We start from the raw sequence: 19,969 nt of genomic DNA, 5'->3' as shown, positions 1-19,969 counted from the left end.
TTTATGCTAAACAAATGTAATCAAGGAATAAATTTTTTAAAAGCAATTTCAAAAACGTGGTAGGGAGCAGATGTTGAAACATCATTACTTTTCTACAAAGCTTATATACGATCAATCATAGATTATGGTTGTGTACTCTATGGCTCTGCATCTGATCGGGTCCTAAGCAGAATCGACGTAACACAAAATAGAGTTCTGAGGATTTGTTTAGGTGCTATGAAATCAACTCCAATTAATGCGTTACATGTCGAAGCTTTAGAGATGCCACTGAAATATAGAAGAGAATATCTAAGTAAAAAATTTATTATGAAATTACAACATAAAGATCCTTCCCTTCATATAAAAATAAGCAAATTGAATGAAGCTGATTTGACGAATAAATATTGGACACACAAGAATTCACCTCCACTTTGTGAAGCTTTTCGCAGTATGTCAAACTTAGATGTTACTTCTAATCCAGACGAAATCTTAGACTTTGAAGATTTTCCTTCTTTATTACATTTGCTAAAAGTAATTAAGCCAAGTTATCATGAAAATGCAGCTATCAGTCATAACATCTTAAGAAGTATCTTGGACGTTTTTTCGGAGTCTATAATTATCTACACAGATGCGTCGAAATCAACGTTTGGCACTGGATGTGCCTTTTATGTCCCATCAAACAATACAGAAAAAATGCATAAAATAAATAATGCTTTCTCAATATTCAGCGCTGAAGCAATTGCAATTTATCAAGCTTTATTATATTTTATGAATACAGAAAATAAGTCTACAGTAATTGTTTCTGACTCACTTTCCGTACTGACAGCTATTCAGACAATAATATTTCCAAGTCATAATTTAAACAACTATATCTTCCAAATTAAAAACATACTTTATGAAATCTATAAAAAACGAAGAGAAGTGCATTTCCTATGGGTTAAAGCACACATAGGTATCACCTGTAATGAAAATGTTGATTTATTAGCAAAAAAAGCCATCACACATGGATCGTTAACCAGACATAAACCTTCTAATCCAGATATATGTGCAATTGTTAAAAATGAAGTTAACGAACAATGGAGACGAACATGGAACGAATCCAGCAAACATAGTTCCTCACAATATGGGATGATTCAACCTAAAGTGCCTACTGAGTACTGGTTTAAAAATTATTCGGTTCCCCGCAGATATATAACTTCCATTATTAGAATAAAATTTGGGCACGCCTGTTATCCTTTTCATTTGGCGAAAATTAACATTTTATCTTCAAATCTATGTCTAGACTGTCAAAAAGAGGGAGACTTAAATCATATATTTTTTGAGTGCTCAAAGTATACTCAACAAACTAATAAACTAATTGAAAATTTATTAAAATATAATATATTTCCACCTTATAATTTATGTTACCTACTTTCTCTAAATAAGAAAAAAATATATGACTGTTTAATGGAATTTATTTGTAAAAGTAAAATCAACCTTTAAGCATTATCCACACATGATTATTTACCTTTGTTTTATCCCATATGTATTTACCTCCTATCCGCGACCTAGTCTAGTTATGTCTAAACGAAATGTCTTGAAGGGTCCCTAGACGAGAAGAAGCAAGTGACCCTGTCTTATTCCTACCTTAACTCCTGAATACAATAATTACAATATTAACAACCACCTTTACGGTAACGTTTCTTTATCTTTCTTATTTTTGTGTTGTTTTATATTTTTGAAATGTTTTTAGTTTTTAAAATATACTTATTGTGACTGGCTGAGTGGCGACAGCCCATGCCAAAAAAGAAAAAAAAAAAAAAAAAAAAAAAACCCATGTATTTTTGGTGACTTAGCATGTAGAGCTTGTAAGTATAACCTAATTTTTTACCTTGGTCAACTTTTAAATTTTTTACTCTTGTCTTCACTAATTATGGTTGTACTTATTTTAGGCTTAGAACACTCATGGTGCTCTCTTTAGAGCGAAAGCGTTCTGTCTTTTAATGTAGCCCTTTATTGGGGTTTTAAATAAATATACCTTTTAAACAGAAGATTTTCTTCAATTTTTTTAGGAAAAAGTGAAGAATAAAACATATGCCATTTCCACAAAAATTAATACAATAGTTTCTTTGTATTAGCATAAGTAATGATTTTAACACTTTCACTGGCTTAGAATGCATATTTTCGAAAAAAAAAACGATATAATTTAAAAAAATAAAATTTTTTAAAATAATCGTCATTTATATTTTCTTTTGATATTAACTCCAAAAATACTAAATATATGTGAAAAATGCTATATAACCAAATTTTAGTTCTTTCCATATCAAATATTCTACATTTTTTACTATTTCTCTAGGGTGAAAAATAACCGAGATAGAAACGTTTAAAGCTTAAATTTTGCTGCGAGAACCATGTAACCGTGGCAATTTAACCTTTGATTTTTAAAAAAAGTAAGGAGTTTTAAAGATTTAATTCACCGTGTTTTAATAGACCTTGGAAGTATCTTTCAAATTGTTTTTAGGTGAACTTGCTACCGTAAAAATTAATGAAGTTTAAAAAAAATAACATTTTTTGGGAAAATTTTTAAAAGATAAAGTTTGAAACATTTTTGGAGCATATATTTTAATGCTATCAACTTGTTCGGGATCTCATTTAGTACTTTCACAAATGTTTAATTTGTTTGAAGTTTAGATTATAAAATGCATCATTTTCCCGTAATTTAAGCTTGAATACTTAGATTTGGGTACTCGCCGAAAAAAATATACATTTAATTACCTATAACTCACCTTTAGTTAGCATTAAAAGTTTTTTTGGTAAGGAGTTTATTTCATTTTTTATTAGCTTCAATTTTGGTTATAACATCTTTTTTATAAAAACTTATAGTTTTTAAGTTATTTTATGAAAAATCAGTCAAAAACATGCATTTTTCTCACGAAAAATTAAAATTTTTGATCTTTAATATCTCAAAAAGTTTTGATCCATTTTAATAAATTTTGCTTAGAATTTGTCCTCCGATCTAATTACGGAGTTATTTTTTATAAAACAATGTTCATAGGTTTTAGGTTGAACAAAATCGGAGGTAATAGCTCATATCCTCCTTTAGTGACTGCACTATAAACCATAAGTTTATTCCACGTTTGAGATGGCCTAATATTGACCAGTAATATATTCATAGTAGGCTGCATTACGTTTCATTTTCGGCAACATTGCACGATGTGTCATTTTGAGACACCACTTACTTGTCTCTACTCTGTGTTTATTTCATCCGAGAGTTCTTGATCAACTATTATTCTTGTCGCTTGAGTATAGATTTATAATTATTCGCAAGTCTTTATCATTAAATCTAGCTTTTTTTAAATATTTATAGCATTTTGCTATGTCGGACCTTATCAACAACCTTTTCAAAAACGAAAATGTATATTTTAATTTATATGTCTGTATTTCTATATCAGTTCTTAAATACTCAACATTGTTTCTCTCTTATATAGGTCATTCCTAAATCCAAACTGGGTACTATTAATTCTCTCTTCTAATATCCTATATACCTACTGTTTGCTACTATGTAAATAGTATGTATTACTTATGCTATGTATTACTCGCAGGAATATTTTAAACATGACTTAACCTATTGTGAAAAAAGTTAAAGATATCACTCTTTTTCTCTCCAATGGCGCTACAGACCATGTTATTAAGACACTTTGCATGTGGTCAGTTTTCCTGTCATGCTTACCTCTACCGCTATAACTAGATGAGAACTAGAAAGTATGTAATACCACTTCTTTTGAAGAAAGAGCATTTTCAATAGCTTTATTAAGACACTATAAGGAATCCACGTTTAATATATTTGGCTGATTGGCAAATTTGTCTTTATTATCATCAAGATTTTCGCGTCCACAGCTGGCCATAAGCTGGTCATAAGCCAGTTATGCTCTACTCTCCGTATGTCGTATATCTGTCGCATATGTGGTCTTCTCTGGCTTCTCTTATCTTCACAGGACTTTTATTCTAACCATCTCTTATTGCTGAGCCGTCTACATGTCTTACAAATCTCGATTTTAGCCTTAATATTTTTTCTTTTTTAGTCTTACTCTTTTTTCCCGTTCTTCTGCGATTTGTTTCGTTTTGAACGTGGTCCGCAAGCTTAATTATAAATATTAATTTTCATTTTCCTCTGTGCGAATCTCATCACTTAACATTATTGTATGGATTGTATACTTTTCGTTTAAAGCTAATAGGGATTTTACTATTGAATGTGTCCCTCGATCTGTCGTATGCATCCCAACTAAGATTAATTGCTCTTCATAGCCTGGAGCTATTTCTTGTGTCTGCTTGTTCTTGGTGATTTTTAAGTCATAACCGAGATATCTGTATTGTGTAACCTCTTCTATGACGTTGTTTTCTCATTTTATTGTTCCTCCGATAGCAAAGTTTCTAGCCACAAATACAATAAAATAACAATGAACCCACAACGGAACATGGACGAAATGCATAATATAGAGAAACAAAAAAAAATATAGAGAACAACTTGAACAAACCTTAAACTCTAAAAGTGTATACAATGATATAGAAGAGCAAGAACTTTGGAAGGAGTTGGCAGAAGAGAGCAAAAACATGGTATGACGAGGAATGTCAGAAACAGCTGGAAAAAAGACAAAAGTAAGGAAGACGTGGATACATCTACAAATAGACAAAAGTAAAAGGAATACGACGACTGTCGAAAAGAAACAAGAAAGATAATACACACAAAGAAAAGAACATATGAATACCAAAAATATGAAGCTATGGAGAGAGACCGAACCAAACCAGGCTCCAGAGAATTCTATAAAGCAATTCCTCTGAGAAAAGACGACGTAGAACCAATTCTATTTATACACTGGGAGACAAGGCCATATGATAATCGACGGTAAAGAACTAACTGAAGAATGGAAAAGGTATTTCAGGGACCTTCTAAACATCATACAGCACAAAATCACAGCGGACATGCCCGTCAAAACTCCGTCTTTTGAAGAATCTTAAAAGGCCTTAAATAAGCTGAAAATCACAGAGCGCCGGGTACGGACGAAATACCAGCAGAATTTCTGAAATATTGGGGGGACGCACTACAACGCCAAATCCACTAGTTAATAACGCATATATGGTTAGAAGAAAGGATACCAGCAAGATGAAAGGAAAACATCTTAGTGGCCATCCACAAAAAAAGAAACACAGCAGAATGCGATAATTGTAGAGGAATTTCACTCCTAAACACGGCATATAAAATCCTTTCAAACACTATTTTAGCCCCCTTATGCCAAAATTGTGCTAGGAGATTATCTAGCCGGTTTTAGGGAAAACAGATTAACAATTTGGTTATTGGGCAAACAGATTTAACAAAAAACTATTCACGCTGATACAGCTTCCAGAAAAGGGGTGGGAGTATAACAGACCCACATACAATCTCTTCATATACTTTCGACAGCCTACTAACAGCGTAGAAAGACAGAACAGTTACCAAAGAAACTCGTTCGGATGACCAAAGTCTGTATGGAGGGTGAAATATCTAAAGTACGTGTAAATAATAAACTGTCTGGCAGCTTTGAAATGAACAGTGGACTCAAATAGTGTGTGTTACCTCCACTATTTAACCTTGTATTAGAGAAAGCCATGAGGTCGGCTGAAATAAAAACAGAATTACTATCGGTTTAAGCTCCCAAGCTATTACTAGCATATGCAGATAACATTGATTTCGTCGGAGAATCCATCCTAACCATAAAATATATTCTCAACAAGGTGGAAGGAGCAACAAGTGAAGTAGGGCTGAAGATTAATGAAGAGAAGACGAAATATATGTGTATAAATATAATTACACGAAGAGACAGGATAGAACAAAATGTGACGGTCAACACCTTCAATTTTGAATGAGTACAACGTTTTAAGTATCTGGGGGCCGTAATCACAGCTGACAACGATGTTACTGAAGAAATAAAAGACAATATCTAATCGGAAAATCGCTGTCTATTCGCACTGGATAAGCTTATAAAATCAAAAAATCTTACAGGAAGTTCAAAGATCAAAATTTACAAATCCATCGTCAGACCTGTACTAACATATGAATACGAGACGTGGACCATGACCAAAGCAAACGAAGAAAAGCTCAGACGTTTTGAACGAAAAATACTTAAATAAATTTCGGACCTCACTACATCACCACAAACCAATGAGGCCGATATTGTCCAAGAAATTAAATCACAGGGACTAAGATGGGCACCGACTTCATAACGAGAGACTTGTAAGACTAGTATGGAAGGAGATTCCTACAGGCAAAAGACCATTCGGACGTCCCAGAATACGATAGAGAGATAACATCCAAGCAGATCTCCGAAAAATGAACATTCCATTTGACCCTAGGTTGATGGAAGACCAAACAAATTGGAAGAAAGTTGTACAGTCAGCCAGAACCCACCCAGGGTTGTAGCGTTACGTGATGATGATGCTGATAACAAAGTTTGTCATAAAACGTTTGGTTTATGACAAATAAAAGTTTATTTGATGTCTTCATTACTGATTATTGACATCGTCGGAAAATCGAAGGTTGTTAACTGCTTTCCGTTGATATTTATTTCGGTCTTATACCAATTGACTTTTTAATAGCATACTTTGTGAGTATAACTGCTGTGAAGAGCTTGTGTGACATCGTTTCTCCTTGTCTAAGACATCTCTCAGAGAAAGGTGTAAGAAAACCTTTTCTTAGTGAAGCGGTAAATTTGATAAGTATTTGCTTCTCATCTACGAACCAGAAGAGAGGGTTCAGGTGCAGTATAGAAGAGTCTTTGCTCTACAAAAGCGACTTTATAATAATGAAATCATAAATGCATTTCGTGGCTATAGACCAGGGCGCATCTGTAAAAATATTAGTACATTTGGATGTTGAGAGGTGACTCATATTTTTTTGCAGAAATTACTTGAAAATAACTCATATAATAATATTTGAGTTATCCTCCCGTTTAAAAAGGTCCGGAACATTGTTTAAATAATCAAAATGTCAAAAAATTAAGAAAAAAATTGATTTTTTCCTTGGTTTTTTGATTATAACTTTAAAACTATTCATTTTCGAAAAAAGTTGCATCGACATAAAAGTTGAGTAGTTAAATTTACTACAATATAGGATTAACTGAAAATTTTAAACATTGTCACTCTTGTTGCAAAATAGCAATAACTTCGAAAAAACATAAAGAAACAAGTATTCGCATTTTAAGCTTTTCAACCATTTATGCTACACTTAGGACCTTCATATTTTACCCATAAAAATTATATGATATGATAAAACGATACTGTAAATTTCATTAAGATCTGTTTAATAAATTTTGCAAAATAAATTTTGCAATCCAGCTTTCGCAAAAAAAATTCATTTTTTTAAAATGTTGCAGCACTACAAATAAAACAGACAGCAATTTTTTTGCGTATAAAAGAATACTGTACCTTTCATTTACAATTTGCAAAATTAAAATCGGTTAACTTCCACGGCGTCAGGATTTTTTTAAAATAAACATTAATTTTTGGTGCTACGCGCAGGACAGCGATAAGTTCGCTCTGATTAGGCATTCCAATGACCTTTGATAATGATTGATAAATTTTAATTTTTAGTACATTTCGATAGAAATAAATAAATTTGTTTATTGCAAAATAAAAACATTCCTTTGAAATAACACTTTTTTTAGCAAAAACTTTCTTTGCCCATATATTTTAACTTAAAAAATAAAAGTGTATTATTTTTAAACATATGCAATTGTTTAATTGCATGTTTAACACATATGTAAACAATTTTTCACAAACAATAAAAAATTAGTTTGATTTTTGTGGATTTAAAATATGAATATACAACAAAATATAGAGTAAGAAAATAATATATTAGATAAAGATTGCAAGAAATTTTGGTGGAAATCAACTTGTGTGAATCGAACACAGCTGTCCTGCGCGTAGCACCAAAAATTAATGTTTATTTAAAAAAATTCCTGACGTCGTGGTAGTTAATCGATTTTAATTTTGCAAATTGCAAATGAAAGGTACAGTATTGTAAAAAAAAATTTTGTAGAAAACATTTTGAAAAAGTGAATTTTTTTTGCGAAAGCTGGATTTCAAAATTTATTTCGCAAAATCTGTTAAACCGACCTTAACTAAATTTACAGTATTGTTTTAACATGTCATAGAGTTTTTTTGGGTGAAATATGAAGGTCCTACGTGTAGCAGAAATGGTTAAAAAACGTAAAATGGGAATACTTGTTTTTTTATGTTTTTTTTTCGCAATTATTGCTATATTGTAACAAGGGTAACAATTTTAAAAATTTTTATCCAATCTTATATTGTAGCCAATTTAATTACACAACTTTTATTTTAGTGTAGCTTTTCTCGGAAGTGAATACTTTTAAAGTTATAATCAAAGTAGGAAAAAAAAATCGAATTGTTCCTTCATTTTTTGACATTTTGATTATTTAAACAATGTTCCGGATCTTTTTGAGTGAAAGGATAACTCAATTATTATTATATGGTTTAATTCCAAGAAATTTCTGAGTTACCTCTTAACGTCCATCTCAAAACAGATCCGCCCTGAACTACTATGATTTACGATTAGTATTATAAATTTTCCTAGAACCATTACCAAGTACATATTAACATAGCTTTATAATAAATTCTATTTAAAAATATACATTAAAATGAAGATACATTATATTAATTCAAACATTTTAACACTAACAATTTTTTTTTTGTTTCAGAAGTAAGTCAAGTAACTAAGCTCAGAGAAGAGAAGCAAATTTAAGCACATTTAGGAACGTACTGGTTTTCTTATAGAAAATATCATCGCCAATCAGGAAGCCAATTTTCTCGTAAATCTTCACTTCTGTAAGTATGTGTGTTGGTGTTATACATGTGCTACTTATCTATAAATAAAACAATTAGTGGTTATATAAAAATCAGTCAAATTTTATAATGTATTCAGTAAATGTAGAAGCTAAAATTAATTATAACCTTTCAGTGGCGGCACAAATCTTGCACCGACTAAATCAACGTATTTATATTTAATATTTATTTTAATATTAAGTATTTTGGATCAAATTGTTTTGACATGAAAAATGATAGAAATCGGGCATGAAAAAAATATTATATAGGCAATTATGAGCATACTTCCGAAGAAACCGTGATTTTGAAATCAAGGTTGAGTCCGCAAAAATTTGAAAAGGGACAATGGTCAAGGTCATTCCAGTCAATGACCATTTTCTCGCATACTTTTCTGAGCCAGCAACGATTTCCACGAAAATTTGGCTATGGGTTTCAACTTCAAAATTGATTCTTTGCCGTAGGGCGTGGCGGGGGTGCCACCCCATCATGGGGGCACAATATTTTTTATTAAAAATAACACCGGGCATGAATATATTACCAAAATAAAGCAAATTTTGTCCTATAAATTTTTTTAAACGTTTTTTGTGAATTACTCAGAAAGTATTTATTCATCAAAAAAGGGACTCTTATAAAAAATAAAAAAGAATTGTTGATGGAAATTTTGTTTTTTTGCGTCAAATGCCAATTTAACGTGAAATATGAAGAATCCAATGAAATTTTTCATGGAATACTTATACAGCCTCTTTTGTAGTGCTTGAAAAATCTTAATCTTTATTTTTTATAAAAGTCCCTAGCACCGATACTAAGGGAATTATGACCAAAATAAGGTTGTTCCGTATTTTTTCAGCGACAAAACACGTGAAAATCACCCCCTAATTACCATCCTAATTAAAAATAATCGTTACCCCTTTACAATTCACTTCCTTAAGGTATTTACGGTATGCTCTAGAACAGGTCTTCTTAATTTTCTTCTTCTTGCACTACCCCATTTATGATTGCGAGTTTCCTGACGACCCCATATTACTATGTTATAAAATCGTGTATTTAAATATATGAGATTAAAATCTTTCGCAACCCCAGAATTTTGCTACGCGACCCCGTTTGGGGGCGCGACTCATAGTTTAAGAAGGCCTGCTCTAGAAAGTTGGCTAGTTTAAAATACATACTTAGTTTTGAAAAAAAAATGAGGTTGAAGTACGGAGATTTTTGTATTTCAAAAAATCTCTCTTTTTTCAAATAACTAAAACTATTGTGGGTTCTGCATTTTTGTATGTAGTTCTATACATTAGATTCCGATGTGTTTCAAAAAAGAGAATTTTTTAAACATATTTCTTCTAAATAATTATTTTCATTTTTTTTTATAAGCTACATTTTTATAAAAATGTTTTTTGATCAAATATATACTTTTTGATTAATTCGCAAAAAACCGTTTAAAAAAGTGTTTGTTTTTTATTAGAAATCAAAAGTTACTTAAAATTGGTTAGTATATTCATTCCCGCTGTTATTTTTAATAAAAAAAAATTTACCCCGGAATATGCTTGGTACTCCTTTGCATAGCATGTTACCGAATATGCCCCTATCTTTCATATACTCAAAAAAAATTTATGAGTGATACATAGAAGTAAATGTGAACAAGATTTACATAATTCACAGTTGGGCTTCAAAAACACTTTTAGAATAAGCGAATCTCTAGTCAGTGGAAACCTACTCCTGCAGAAATGTAGTGATCACAGAAATGCTGTTTCAGCGCACATGAAAAATCTTTTGATAGAGCCCAGCATCATAAGCTTGTACTATACAAAATCAAATTTGATGAAAATGATATCTGCATGATTATGTTCAACTCGTCAAATAAAACCGAATTTTTCTTTGGTAATTAGGTATAAAATTTTATTTCAGAACACTAGATAACAAAGAAGATTAAAATATAAAGGAAACGATTCCTCTCATTGGCTGTATACCATAATAAAAAAACTTACTAAGGAAGTAAAACTTCACTTTTAGGTAGATGGTATATAAATTTATTAAAATTCCCTTCTAAAAAGATCCAAGTTGGATTAAAGTGGGTACATCAATAGTACAAAAAACAAAAACGTTTTCGGACTAATTAGTCCATCATCAGGTTGAAACTTCAGATCCAAAATAGTTGGAACTAGCTACAGGTCGAATGACCTTAATATTACAAAAATTAAGGCATTTCGGCTACAACAATGTCGACAATAGGTCGATGTTAAAAGAATTTAATGAGACTATAATGGAGTCTTCATCTTGGCTTCAAGCTGACAGGAAGTGACATGGAGTCTTCATGGCTTCCTGTCAGTTTAAAGCCAAGATGAAGACTCCATTATAGTCTCATTAAATTCTTTTAACATCGACCTATTGTCGACATTGTTGTAGCAGAAATGGCTTAATTTTTGTAATACTAAGGTCATTCGACCTAACTATGTAGCTAGTTCCAACTATTTTGGATCTGAAGTTTCAACCTGATGATGGACTGATTAGTCCGAAAACGTTTGTGTTTTTTGTACTATTGATGTACCCACTTTAATCCATCTTGGATCTTTTTAGAAGGGAATTTTAATAAATGTATATACCATCTACCTACAAGTGAAGTTTTACTTCCTTAGTAAAAAAAAGAAGATTAACTTCTGTATGAGCCTCTGCTAAAAATCTTATGGCTCGTCCGCATTGGTAAATTGTTCGTGTGTATTCAACTAATGGTTCGTTGCAAGAATGTGCGTCGCAAATTTTAACCGGTGAGGACGCGGTGCTCAAATCATTTTTTGATGTTCGCCCGAAAACGATAACGAATGGAGCGTGTGCGTTGTGTGCGTCGAAAATTCTTGCGTTCGTTTTATGCGACGAACACGTCCACACTAGCACAATTTACTTCGAGCACGCAAATATTTGCGACGAACAGCTGGTACGCACGAAAAATTTACCAATGAAGATGCGGCATTATAAAAGCCTAGATTTCTAGTAAGCACTATTCTTAACACGAAGTTCTGGTGTTTCATAAACTGTAGATATATTACGAAGATAGTTTGTGATTATACTTAAACGACCAAGATTTTCAACAAATTTTGTAATTTTAACTAAGTTTCGTTGAATAATACTCTATTATTTTGATATAAAATAAAATTCCTCCTTTTTTTTGTTTTATTTTAATATTATGATTTTTTTTACAACGAAGACATCAAATATCAATTTCATTTGATAACGGTGAACACAACGCAAATAATTTGAAGTTGAGAGTCTACTTTAATTCACGCCTTTATTTTGATAGATGGAACTAGTATTATTTTGATATAAAATAAAAGTCCTCCTTTTTTTGTTTTATTTTAATATTATGAATTTTTTTTGCAACGAAGATATCAAATATCAATTTCATTTGATAACGGTGAACACAACGCAAATAATTTGAAGTTGAGAGTCTACTTCAATTCACGCCTTTATTTTGATAGATGGATATAGTATTATTTTGATATAAAATAAAATTCCTCCTTTTTTTTTGTTTTATTCTAATATTATGATTTTTTTTACAACGAAGACATCAAATATCAATTTCATTTTATAACGGTGATCACAACGTAAACAATTTGAAGTTTAGAGTCTACTTCAATTCACGCCTTTATTTTGATAGATGGATATAGTATATTTTAAGGGCGTAGGCGCAAAATTTCGCACCCATGTGTTTTAAATGCATTCATTGTTTTCGAATTCCGAGAAAACTATTAGATAAGTATTTTTGAAAAATTTAAACGCATAATGAAAGATACCGAGGTTCGAAAGTCCCTGAAAACTTCTGTAATGTTTATTTTAACAAGTCACAGGGGTGAAAAAAAGGAGAAAATGTGTTGTTGTTTTAATTTTAAATATCTCATTCAACATAAATTTTTGGTTACTCTAAGGGAATTCGGCTTCGGTAGTAACGTAATCTTTCATTCTACGTTTCAATTTTTCAAAAAGACTTTAGTTTTCTCAGGATTCGAAAAAAATTAATGCATTTAAAACACATTGGCGCGAAATTTTGCGCCTACGCCATTTTAACTGTTATAGAGTGTAAATGTAAAACATCCAAATGGAAAAAATATTCATTTAAATATTAGTGCTCATAAAAAAAAAATCAATCACGGAAATGCCAATTTTTCTATTTGCAATCTGTTGAGTTTAATATCTTTCAGCCCGGCCGCACATCAAAGAAACATGAAACGTAAATTACGTTTCATGGAAATAAACCACTGCTAAACAAATATATATCCGGCCATTTATGAGACTCTCCGAAAATAAAAATGTGTCATGAGCATGAATCACACTCGTTTCATTAGTAGGCGGACTTTGAGATTTTTTTAGCAGTGTTTTCTTTTCATGAAACATGTTTTTCGTTTCATGTTTCATGTTTTTCGTTTCATGTTTCTTTGGTGTGCGGCTTGGCTAAGGCATCAAAGAAACATGAAACGTAAATTACGTTTCATGGAAATAAACCACTGCTAAACAAATATACGTCCGGCCATTTATGAGACTCTCCGAAAATAAAAATGTGTCATGAGCATGAATCACACTCGTTTCATTGATAGGCGGAATTTGAGATTTGTTCAGCAGTGTTTTCTTTTCATGAAACATGTTTTTCGTTTTATGTTTCATGTTTTTCGTATCATGTTTCTTTGGTGTGCGGCTTGCCTTAGAGTCAAGATTGTAATATATAGATTTTTAAATGAGAAGTAGGTGTTTACGCTACATCTTTCAAAATATATCCTTGTTTTCCATTAAAAAATATTATTGTTTTAAAATTTAATACAAAATTTAAAAAAATATATATTTGTTTGACGACGTTTGCTACAACGCATTAGAAATTAAATAGGTTGGATAAAAACTGCTATATTATCTAGTTTGGTTCTAGATAATGTGAAAAAGAATAGGTAATATGTTATCAGTTCTTGAAAAATGAGGAATTGATTTTCTTTTAATATTCGAGTCGATAAATAAATGTCTAACATCTAATATTGCGTCCGCTGTCCAACGCGTGTGTGGATTTTCCTCAAACTGAAGTAATTTAATATATCAGGTACATTCCATGTCAAATCACTCAGGCAAAAACTTTTGGATCTCCGATTTTTCTGAAACTTGGTATATAGTTTCTGCGGGACGTAAAAATAGGATATTTAAGGTCAAAAAATCTTCTTCTTTTTTTTTCTCAAAATGTTATTTTATGCGATTTCACAGTGATTTGGTGTTTATTAAAACACATTCGCATTTTCTATCTAAATGTATCAATGGAAAAAAATAATATTTTAATAGAAGGGAGAAAAATGTCAATATATGGCATTATAACAAGTTATTTTGATTCAAAATAAGTTTTTGACAAAATTGTATAGTGTAGAAAACGTTTTTTACATTTTCCTCCATTCCCAAAATACATCATAATCGATTTGGCTGAAAATTTGCCCACATATAGCCAAAGCATAGGACTTTAAGTGGTTAAAAGGATTTGAATTATATTACAATACTAAAAAAGTTACATGCAATAATATCAGATTCAAAAGTATATTATTCCAGTCGAGATAGCATTTGAGCTTGCATGCTGAGCTGCCCAAAATTTTGTTTTTATAATTAGGGGGGGGGGCAATAGTAGCCTAAATTTAAATCGCGAATGAATTACTCCGTTACGTTAGCCGCCATATTGATTTTAAAGGAGAACGGTTTTTGCTCAATATCTCCGACATTCTTAACTTTTCGACAAAATGGTAGGAACTGAAATTGTTCCAAATAAATCGTACTTACAATTATTACAATTCCTTTTTAACGATTTTTGTCGTGAAGTCCATATTTTCCGAGCTAATTGTACTTAGACGCCGATATTTTTGACTATGATATTGCATGTAATTTTTTGGTATTATAATATAATTCAAATCCTTCTATCCACTTAAAGCCCTATATTTTGGCTATCTGTGGACAAATTTACAGCCAAATCCATAATGATTTATTTTGGAAATGGAGGAAAATGTAAAAAACGGTAAACGTTCTCTACACTATAAAATTTGATCAAAAACTTGTTTTAAATCAAAATAACTTGTTATAATGCCATATAATGACATTTTTAGTCCCTTCTATTAAAATATTATGTTTTCCATTAATACTTTACGATAGAAAATGCAAATTTGTTTAAATAAATACCAAATCACTGTAAAATCGCTTAAAACAACATTTTGAGAAAAAAAAAGAAGAAGAAGCAGACAATTCGGCCTTAAATGTTTTAGTTCTACATCTTGCAGATGCCATATACCAATTTTCAGACAAATCGCAGATCCAAAAGTTTTTTTGATCCAAAATTGAGTGATTTGAAATGGAATCACCCATTATCATTTTTAGTACATTGGAAAATCGGCTTTTGATCTGTTTTACAAACCCAGAAATATGTCGTGAAATAGGCGACCAATTTTTTCTTGTGTTGTTGTTTCATTTCCTTTTTATATCATCTGTAGAACTTTTACGTTTAGTAGAGGGCGCATCTGTTTCGAGATGGACGTTGAGAGGTGACTCATATTTTTTTGCAGAAATTTTTTGAAATTGTCTCCTATAATAATAATTGGGTTATCCTCCCACTCAAAAATGTCTGGAACATTGTTTAAATAATCAAAATGTCAAAAAATGAAGGAAAAATTCGAATATTTTCTTCGTTTTTTGATTATAACTTTCAAAGTATTTACTTTAGAGAAAAGTTGTACTCATACAGGGTGTCCAGAAACTCTACCGACAAACGAAGACAGGAGATTCTTCAGATAATTTTAAGATAATTTAACCCAATTCACTTAGTCCGAAAATGCTTCCTAAGGGAGCTAGAGCTCTTTGAAGATGGCGTCTTGTAATTAGTTTTTCTTAAATACCTCCAGAACGCTTCTATTTAGAAAAACAAAAATTGGTACGCGTAGTTATCTTCAAGACATAAATCTAATCCATCCATTGCAAATTTCTAGTACCGATCATAGGCGTCCGTTTTGGGTAGGGCAACGGTTATTTTATCGCATAACTTTTTTATCTTTAACTTTTATGCATTTCTGACACTGTATTATTAAATTATGAAGTATTCTAGTAGTAAAAGGTACTCTTGTTGTAAATCGGTAGGACGCACCGTTTTGTAGAAAAATCGATTTGAAAATTTTTCGCTTTTTGAATTAAAAAAAAAATTTCAAAAAAAAACTGTTTAGAAAGACGAAAACTGGTACATTTATTTATATTCCAGAGATAAATCGATTTCTTTAATAGCAAATTTCTAGTACTGGTCATAGGCGTCCGTTTTGGGTAGGTCAACAGTTATTTTATAGCATAACTTTTTTGTCTTAAATTTTTGAGCATTTTTGACACTAGATTATTATATTATGAGGTATTCGAGTACTAAAAGTTACTCTTACTTTATGTTGGTAAAATACTTCGTTTTTTGTTGAAAAGTTCTTTCATTTTTTTTTCAAATTCAAAAACGAAAAACTTTCAAATCGATTTTTCTAGAAAACGGTGTGTCCTACCGACTTAAAACAAGAGTACCTTTTAGTACTAAAATACCTCACAATTTAATAATCCGGAGTCAAAAATGCATAAAAGTTAAGGACAAAAAAGTTATGCGATAAAATACCCGTTGCTCTACCCAAAACGGGCGCCTATGACCGGCACTAGAAATTTGCAATGGATGGAATCGATTCATCTCTAAAAAGCAAATTTGCGTACCAATTTTCGTTTTTCTAAATAGAAGCGTTCTGGAGGTATTTAAGAAAAACTAATTTCATGGCGCCATTTTCAAAGAGCTCTAGCTCCCTTAAGAAGCATTTTCGGACTAGGTGAATTGAGTTAAATTGTCTTAAAATTATCTGAGCAATCTCCTGTCTTCGTTTGTCGGTAGAGTTTCTGGACACCCTGTATAAAAGTTGCGTAATTAAATTTCCCACAAAATATTGGTTACAAATTTTAAAAATTGTTACCCTTGTTGCAAAATAGCAATAATTGCGAAAAAAACATAAAAAAAAGTATTTGCATTTTACGTTTTTCAACCATTTTTGCTACACGTAGGTCCTTCATATTTTACCCAGAAAAACTATATAATATATTAAAACAATAATGTAAATTTCATTAATATCAGTGCAATAGATTTTGCAAAATAAATTTTGCAATCCAGTTTTCGCAAAAAAATTCATTTTTCCAAAATGTTGCAGGACTGAAAATGAAACAGATAGCAAGTTGATTTTTTTTACGTATAGAATAATACCGTACCTTTCGTTTGCAATTTTTAAAATTAAAATCCATTAACTACCACGGCGTCGGGAATTTTTTTAAATAAACATTAATTTTTGGTGCTACGCGCAGGACAGCGGTGTTCGATTCACACAAGTTGATTTCCACCAAAGTTTCTTCCAATTTTTATCTAATATATTATTTTCTTACACTATATTTTGTTGTATTTTAATAGTTTAATTCCACAAAAATCAAACTAATTTGATTATTGTTTGTGAAATATTGTTTAAACAGTTGCATATGTTTAAAAATAATAAACTTTTATTCTCTAAATTAAAATATATGAACAAACAAAGTTTTTGCCAAAAAAAAGTGTTATTTCAAAGGACAGAGCATGTGTTTTTATTTTGCAATAAACAAATTTATTTATTTATATCAAAATGTACTAAAAATTAAAATTTATCAATCATTATCAAAGGTGATTGGATTGCCCAATCAGAGCAAACTATACGCTGTCCTGCGCGTAACACCAAAAAAAAGTGTATTTAAAAAAATTCCTGACGCCGTAGTGGTTAACCGATTTTAATTTTGCAAATTGCAAATGAAAGGTACGGTATTCTTCTATATGCAAAAAATTAAACTTGCTGTCTGCTTTATATTCAGTCCTGCAACATTTTGAAAAAATTAATTTTTTTTGCGAAAGCTGGATTGCAAAATCTATTCAACCGATTTTAATGAAACTCACAGTATTGTTTTCTTATATCATAAAGTTTTTCACAAGGAAAAACTTCCTCTAGTTGGCTGTATACCATTAATTACAAGTGAAATTTAATAAAAAATTTTCTTCTTGGTAAAGGTATATTAGTTTAAAAAGCCCTAAAGGGCTACAAACATGAACAAAACATTTTCGCTCTGTAACAAGAGCATCATCAGTGTTACCTAAAATAAGTATAACCACATTAATTAAAGCAAATGTTAAAGCTAAAATGATGACCAAGATAAAAGGAAAGTTTGGTTATACTTACAAGAACATGGTGAGCCAACGAAAAAATACAGAGGTCAAAGCCTTTCAAAAAACAGACAAAAGTCTTATATAAAAGATAACATCGTAAAATCCAAAGGATGGATAAAATTCCTAAGGATATAGCCCTATGGCAACATATGATTCCCACACGTTGTAAGTGGGTCAAAAGGTAACTAGGTCATTCTGTTATAAGAGGTGGCAGGCAACTAATAGATGAAAGATAATGACTTTCATCTATTAGTTGCCTGCCACCTCTTATAACAGAATGACCTAGTTACCTTTTCACCCACTTACAACGTGTGGGAGTCATATGTTGCCATAGGGCCATATCCTTAGGAATTTTATCCATCCTTTGGATTTTACGATGTTATCTTTTATATAAGACTTTTGTCTGTTTTTTGAAAGGCTTTGACCTTTGTATTTTTTGGTTGGCTCACCATGTTCTTGTAAGTATAACCAAACTTTCCTTTTATCTTGGTCATCATTTTAACTTTAACATTTGCTTTAATTAATGTGGTTATACTTAGTTTAGCTAACACTGATGATGCTCTTGTTACAGAGCGAAAACGTTTTGTTTATATGTTTGTAGCCCTTTAGGGCTTTTTAAACTAATATACCTTTTACCAAGAAGAAATTTTTTTATTAAATTTCACTTATAAAGTTTTTCTTGGTAAAACATGAAGGTCCTAAGTGTAGCATAAAAATGCTTGAATAACGTAAAATGCGAATACTTGTTTTTTTTATCGTTTTTTCGCAATTATTGCTATTTTGCAATAAGGGTGACAATTTTCAAAATGTTTAACGAATTCTATATTGTAGTAAATTTAATTGTGCAACTTTTATATCAGTACAACTTTTCTCAGAAATGAATACTTTCAAAATTATAATCAAAAAACAAAGAAAAAATCGAATTTTTCCTTCATTTTTTGACATTTTGATTATTTAAACGATGTTCCGGACTTTTTGAGTGGGAGGAGAACTCAAGTAATATTATATGAGTTATTTTCAAGCCAGTTCTGCAAAAAAAGGGTCACTTCTCAACGTCCAAATGTACTCATATTTTTACAGATGCGCCCTGGTCTAGTTTTGCATTTATTTTAAATAAACAATGTTTCTCAACTGCAGTTAATGAAATAAAAACAAGTGATAAAACTAATTTTAACCGCAAAACAATTAGTTGAGTCGTTTTTAATGAAACCACATTTTTTATCGACGCCGTACAAAAAAACACTGATGGTTTTTGTTTACTTTCTTACTATGAAGAACTAAAACATTTTTGCATTTCCTAAAGGTACGTATAGACAGTACGTTCGTGTACGTTCCGCGCGTTCGTGGCGCCGACAGAAGTTGGATGGTGGTGCGCCGTGTGCGCGACTTTTGTGCGCCACTTGAAAACACGTACTAATCTAACGGAACGCACAGCGCACACATGGGGAGTAGTGCGTGTCACGCATATCTATACGTACCTTAATGTGCGAATTTAGTCACACATGATTTAATTTTTTTTGTTAATTTTTGTATTAAGTTTGAAAACAATAGCTGTCTTTAATATAAAAGGAAGAGCTTTTTTAAATGGTTTTAAGCAACATGTTTTTTAAAATCTAAAATAAATGTATTTTGAGATTTCTTGTGAATTTGTAATTTTCTTTATTCAAATGACCTATTTATTTCATTTGATGTTTCCAGACTGTCTTGTTTGTATGGTCGTGTTCATATTGTTCCACTTTCCTGATAATAATTATTATACATAGATTAAGAATCCAATACTGTTTTTTGATTTATGTAGAAACTCTATAAAAATATACTTACTTTTGTCTTGTCTTTATCTGAAGATGCCATCACGCATCTTTTAGTCTGAAACAATGACAAAGTTGTAAATTTAAATAAATAATA

The 19,969-nt window shown here is 31.1% G+C and overlaps 2 protein-coding genes across 13 annotated transcripts in view; one reads left to right on the top strand and one right to left on the bottom strand.

The window, feature by feature from the left end:
• LOC114333247 (elongation of very long chain fatty acids protein-like) overlaps positions 1-19,969 on the top strand; it is a 351,442-nt gene that overhangs the window by 188,122 nt on the left and 143,351 nt on the right. For 2 of the 3 annotated variants that reach the window (XM_050647870.1, XM_050647876.1), the window contains exon 2: positions 8,709-8,835. The gene's annotated coding sequence lies outside the window, so the exon portion shown is untranslated. The remainder of the gene's footprint in view (positions 1-8,708; positions 8,836-19,969) is intronic. The other variant, XM_050647880.1, reaches the window with a different exon arrangement.
• The window catches only part of LOC114333136 (obscurin), a 615,016-nt gene that overhangs the window by 540,637 nt on the left and 54,410 nt on the right, over positions 1-19,969 (bottom strand). For all 10 annotated transcript variants that reach the window (XM_028283003.2, XM_028282967.2, XM_028282979.2 and 7 more), the window contains exon 2: positions 19,886-19,930. In XM_028283003.2, the coding sequence (XP_028138804.2) occupies positions 19,886-19,915 (30 nt within the window). In that variant the 5' untranslated portion in view covers positions 19,916-19,930. The remainder of the gene's footprint in view (positions 1-19,885; positions 19,931-19,969) is intronic.

This window comes from Diabrotica virgifera, chromosome 1 (genome assembly GCF_917563875.1).
Source record: "Diabrotica virgifera virgifera chromosome 1, PGI_DIABVI_V3a".
Taxonomy (NCBI): domain Eukaryota; kingdom Metazoa; phylum Arthropoda; class Insecta; order Coleoptera; family Chrysomelidae; genus Diabrotica; species Diabrotica virgifera.
The sequence above is the reverse complement of the archived record's forward strand: the minus strand, read 5'-3'. Positions and strand labels throughout refer to the sequence as shown.